Source organism: Chamaea fasciata, unplaced genomic scaffold (genome assembly GCF_029207755.1).
Source record: "Chamaea fasciata isolate MVZ Bird 193981 ecotype frontalis unplaced genomic scaffold, bChaFas1.0.hap1 SCAF_5, whole genome shotgun sequence".
Classification (NCBI taxonomy): domain Eukaryota; kingdom Metazoa; phylum Chordata; class Aves; order Passeriformes; family Sylviidae; genus Chamaea; species Chamaea fasciata.
The window spans coordinates 30452618-30458617 of record NW_027094090.1 but is presented as its reverse complement, the minus strand read 5'-3'; the positions used below and the strand labels follow the sequence as shown (position 1 = coordinate 30458617).

At 37.2% G+C, this 6000-nt stretch overlaps 1 protein-coding gene across 3 annotated transcripts in view; it reads right to left on the bottom strand.

The window, feature by feature from the left end:
• The window catches only part of ARID2 (AT-rich interaction domain 2), a 93586-nt gene that overhangs the window by 2244 nt on the left and 85342 nt on the right, over nt 1–6000 (bottom strand). For all 3 annotated transcript variants that reach the window (XM_066183134.1, XM_066183133.1, XM_066183135.1), the window contains 4 exons: nt 5746–5884; nt 5554–5639; nt 1164–1287; nt 982–1073 (listed from right to left, as the gene is read on the bottom strand). In XM_066183134.1, the coding sequence (XP_066039231.1) occupies nt 982–1073; nt 1164–1287; nt 5554–5639; nt 5746–5884 (441 nt within the window). The remainder of the gene's footprint in view (nt 1–981; nt 1074–1163; nt 1288–5553; nt 5640–5745; nt 5885–6000) is intronic.

The window sequence follows — 6000 nt, the reverse complement described above, 5'->3', positions numbered from 1 at the left end:
CAGAATGGAGAACCTTGGCTCAGAGACGAGCATTGTCCCTCAATGTCACTGACAGCAGTGGGACAAATTTCCTCTGCTCATTTCCCCTCATCCTTTCACCACGCTCTCCAAGAAGAGTTTTGTCTTCACTGCAACTCACAGTTAGGTAGCTGAAGATAGCAGGAGGATTTCTACACCCAATATCAGGACTCTTTTATTTAGAGCTACAACAAGGAAATTCCTCCCTTCTTCCAGGTTTTTGAACAACAGGCAAAATTAATACATTCTTGTTAGAAATCATTACTTCTGCTATTATGAAGCCAAACTAATGCAAAACCATGAAAACGCTCAGCTTGTAAGTTTTTGGAAAAAACAAGAAGCAGCGTGGCATGATGATCACTGGCACAGTAATTAACTACTACTTTCTTATCAAAAAGAACATTTCCTGCTTTGTACCAGGAGTCAGTACTGGACTATTTACTTACTGAAGGATCTTCTACAAGTAAAAGGAAAGCTGGGTCATTTATTAGCATTAACCCACATTTGGAGAGGAAAGCAATAGAGAGGCAGCAGTATGAAACGTAACTGTGTCCCTGCCCAACTTAAGACAGTGTTTCTAAGAGCTTGTTTTCCCCTTTCTTAACTGAATTTCAAAGGTACTGCCAGTCGAAGTTGTTAACACACGAGTTAATTTTCGGCATCATGCAGTACTACTCTGGAGGAAAAGGGACAGCAAAGGCTTCTCTCATCTGTCTCCTAAAATTTAATCTGCCAAATTTGCGAGCTACTTTTCAATCCTCTGGATCACAAATGCTGTCTTTAGGTAAGATGACACAGAGCATTTGTGTGGCGAAGGATGCAGTGCAGAAGTGATAGAGAAACTGTACTATCAGTATACTTACTGGGGTTTTTAAAGATAGGTAAAACCTACCTATTGTTTGGTACAGGAAAGAACAGAAACAACAGTGCCCACTGATACCAGAAAAATTACACAGTGCTTACCTGCGACCACATTCTGAATATTTACCAATATTTTTTAATATTAAGGCAGCTGTTAATCGGATGTGTTTAGTTACTGGTCCCTCTTTTTCATCCTATGAAAGTAAAGACAAAAAAATGTAAAAGCCCTGCAGTTAGTAGCAGGAAACAATTAACACCTAATACTTGATTCAAACAATACTAACTGTGAAATCTCTGAAGACAAGGTTTCTTGATCCTCTCCGTAATGCCATTAGGGCAGCACTCGGATGATTCACAATCGCCTTCTGTGCTCTGGGAGTAGAGGCAGTAGCCCCTGCAGCTGGCTGCCTACATTAGTAAAGAAAAAATTAGTAAAAATAAGCTTTGTGCTGCTTTCTAGACAATTAACAACTCGGAAAACTTATTTTACAATTTTAACCTCTCTGAACAGAGACACAAAGATCCATTATCACTTGGTGCTGATACATGACTGCCTCCACAGAGATAAGCCTTACTGTAAAGCCTTCAGAAGAGTCATGCACTTTATTTTATGTGAAAAAACACTTCTCTTGAAGAAGTACTACTCATCGCCCCCAATATTTGTGACGGAAAAGTAATACATTGTACTAATAACACAGCCATTTCCTGAAGCGTACCAATTTAAAGGGATGTTTTATCAGACAGGAACTGTGACAGCAGCTATGCAAATACCATCTGAGATTTGGCCAGAGAAGGTCCTTAAAGTATAACTACTCAAAACTTGACACAGCTCAATGGGACCATTAGATACTAAGACAATATAAAATATATATTAACTATGATTAGTGAGGAGCAATATAAAATAAGTTATATTCTAAGACATTAAACATGTAATTGTTAAATCAGATCAAACATTTGTAAAATCAATTACCTGTTACTGCAGCTTTCAGACCGAGATTAATAACTTAAGCAGGCTATAACAAACACAGCAGAAGCAATTTCTCTATTTTCAGTATTAACACTGAAGTCAAAGCTGTATTTCATTAAAAAACTTGGAAATTACTCATGCCATCAGAGTTCAGAATGTGTAAATATGCACCTTCACTTAATGATTTAGACTCATAATGTCATCCTCAAAAACAATTTGCAGTTTTAATGGTGAAAAATATCACCACACCTCAATATTTTGAACAATATTATTACAGTCTTTTAATACCCTTGTAGAACCTGGTTAAGAAGTATAAGTTGTGCTTACTTGTAAATGTAGCATAAATCAAATGTAAATGTTCTATTTTTTTGAATGAATGCTTGTAAGAGTTTTATTTAAGTATCTTATACTGAAAGAGAATATTCCAAGAAGAAAACTTGAATTCTCTGTTTAGAGAGACATTTTTAGTAATCTGAGGTTCTAACAGCAAGAAAGCCCAACTAAAAACTGGGTTACTGTAGTAACAGACAGACTCCTCCCTAACACCTTAGCTCATGATCACTTTGCCATTCTCCCCAAAGAGAAATAATATATACAATAGAAAAATATATAAAATAAAGTATGTAATAGATGAAATAAATGAAAGTAGAACAGCAGGGGCTGAATTAAGAAACTGGTGGGCAATGACGTGTTTATAGAAGACTGAGTACCACAATAAAAGAACTGTTGTCTTCATTTTTAATTTCTGGAACATTTTTGTTTTCCTTGTATTGAGAAGCACAAGGATTCATCAATGGAGGCTGTTCTAAATGTCCCTCTTCAACAGTTATCATACCATATTTTAGAAAGCTGAATTACTACTGCCTTGGTTCTAGAAATACTGAAAAAGGGACAACTGCAACAGATTAGGAAGATATTAAAAAATTATCTTTTCTTTTTAAGTTTGAAGAAAAAAGAAATTGATAAAAAGTTACTGAGACACCAAGTGAACTGACTTGTGTCTGTGGGCAAGTATCTCTCTCTCTCAACATCTAGATTTCTTGAATTTCTTTAATTGTATTATCAATTTAACTTCAAACCCTACCATTTATGTTGTGATTTAAACTGCCCCACTCCCACAGTGCACTAAGAATTTTCACCTTTGCTTCAGTGGCAACAAGGAAAAAAATTACCATGAATCCAAAAGGATTCCAAAGCATAAAGCTACAGTCAACATACAGTTAAATTGCTAGTGCTACCTGACCTTCCAGAATGCAATATTCAGCTACCTCTGAAAACCAGAAGAGGAAGAGTTAAAATAATAAAACTTGAAAAGCAAAGAAATACAGAATTAAGGTATAAAACCAATTCTGTAATGCAGCTTTACATTGCCTAACTGATTCTAGAAAAGTCATTACAGATTTTTTTCAAGGGTGTATGGTGTTATGATACACAGAAACGATGACTGGGGAATGGGCCCTCATCTGTTGCATTGTGTTCTGGTTTACTGCCAGCACTGGCAACACTCACCATCTGAACTCTATGAGGTAGGCCTAATTTTTACTAAATAGTGAGGGATTAAGTCAAGAAAGTTCACCTAATAAATGCCAGAAAGTTGATGACTTAAAACATGCTTTGTCTCAGTACCAGGTTTTCTTAAGCTGTTTCAGAGCTCCATACAAGACTTTAATGATATGGACTATCAGTTGTGAGCTGATGTACCTGACACACTTCTAGGACTCTGAAAAAACTAAATCAAGCCAAGACCTTGTAAGACAGCTTTAGCTGAGCTGCTGGAGTTAGTTTAGGGTTTCATCTGAAAAGTCACTGATTCTGGAAAGCAAATTATCAAGTCTTGTCTCCCTCATGTGCAAATAGAGCTCTCGGGCAGCGCTGTAAGGTAATGTTGGGGACACACTACACTTCACTAAGATCTTCCTGTTCGTTAAGGAGGGAGAGTAAAAGTAACGGGAAGGGAACCTTTTACATTTTCACAAGACAGGGAAATGTATTAACTGCTGTGAGTGCTGACAGAGAAAGGTCTCATCTCTTCCTTTTGTTCAGCCCACCTCCTGTACTAGTGTTCAACTGACAGTAAGGCAAGTAGATTCCACTCATGTGGCAAGCCCACTCTTTTGTTTTATGAGCATTTTTTAAAAAAACATATTGATTTACCATGCAATCTAACAAAAACTAAAGCTAGTTCCCTCACTGTAAGCAATGCACAGCCATGAGAAGCAACAAGGGATGTCACAGAGAGTCAAAACAGAACCCTAAAATCATTTAAGCTGGAAAACGCTTCTAGATCACCAAATCTAAATATCAACCACTGCCACATCGACCACTAAACCATGTCCCCTATGCACCACATCTGCACATCTTTTGAAGACATAAAAAATCCTATTTTGAGCAGAGGAATGTTCTCATTTCAATTTGTGTTCTGAAATCACATCCTCAGTATCTTGTGATATTGCAGTCTCAGTATTTTAGCAAGAAATGGTAATGCGTGTAAACTCCTGCTTTCTGAATCTGACCTAATTAGGGAATTCTGCCTCAGAAGAGAGGATGTATGAACAGCTTTTCTCCTGTGAGTACCTGTGCCAATTTAAAAGAAGCTTGTGAGGACACATAGCTACTGGGATGTGTTATCTGTGTGACGGAACATTACAAAAAGGCAGAATTAAGAGCACATCATGCTAGTAGATGGTGTCAGCCCTACACTTCCCACTTACCAAGTATTTAAGACTACATTACCATAATTCTTCTTTTTGTGGTTTTCCAAGGTCTGAGTGTCGCTCAGTTTAATGAACCAAGGCACCAGAAAGCAATTAAAAGTCTGTGTTAAGATGGTTTTTTTGTATTAAAAAATAAAAGGACTCTCAAACTAAATTTCTCAAGTTTTCATAACTTGACTTCCTCTGCTGCCTCCAGCAGAGGAAGTAGCAGTTTTACAAGGCACAGAACAGAACTGCAAAAATCTGCCTGGGACCATGTAATTACATCTAAAGTGGTTCCAATCAGTTACTAACAAAGGCCAGGTCTTAACACACTTATACAAGTAACTGAACCTTGAACAATTCCACCATTAACACAGCCAGCCCCAAAACCTCACATCAATGGGGTTGCACTTTCCAATATTAATTCCAGATGGTCAAAATCTTTCTGGGAAAGAGAAGAGCCAAATCTGATTTCAGACAGCAACACAAAATCAGAAGACTCTGAGGAGTCTTTATCATTTATCTTGCTTGCTGGTTTAAAGGAAAGTTTATTACAACAGTCCCTGGATCAAATCAGCCCAAATTTAGATCACAAAACTGGAAGGAATACAGCAAGTTACAAGACAATCCATCTCAGTTGTGTGACACATCAACTGCACACAATAAATAATTTTCCATTTGTATTACAAGCATTTCCTTGTTATAAGGAAAGTTATAAAATGATGTCCAGTTGGGCAAAAAAATACAACATGTTCAGAACAATGGTCATCATAGAGTTTTGACCCACATACTTTAAAGAATTACCTGTTGGGTTTTTTTTTTCAAGATAACTGCAACTACATCAGAATCTATTCCCCTTTCTGTCCTGTCTTACTGGAACGGACCTCAAATTTGATTACAGATTCTTACATATGCAGAGTTTCACCTGATAAGCCAAGTTATAAACAAATTCTTTCAGTAATTTAAAATTCTCTTATCTTCTCTATTGTTAATGAGGCTCAAGTCTCTTACTTATTGGAAGGCTTCTGATTTCCTGCTTGTCCATGTTCATCTTGCTTTAATCCTGCAAGCAAAGCATCTCTGGAACAGTGCTTATCCTGTTTGGGGAAAAGAGAGAGAGAGAGAGAGTAAGAATGGTGTGTGGAAATTTACCATGAAATTCCTACTGTTTTCTGAAGTAATAATGTGAAAGAAAATCTGCACCTGTAAATGGGTAATGAAGGAAAACCTCTGCCGCTGGAAAGGTTCACATCCCTCCCATAAGCACTGCCCTGGGTAGACATCTTTTCCTCCATGCTCAGTTGCTGCATGATAGAAAACCTGTGATGGTGTCTGAAACCACCTACAAAAAGAGGGGAGGGGAATTTATTTTTTTTTTCTCCAGTTAATGGTGAGGTACAAATAAAACAAACATCAACTCATAGTGGTTAACTTTTTTTTTTCTGAATTGAGACATGC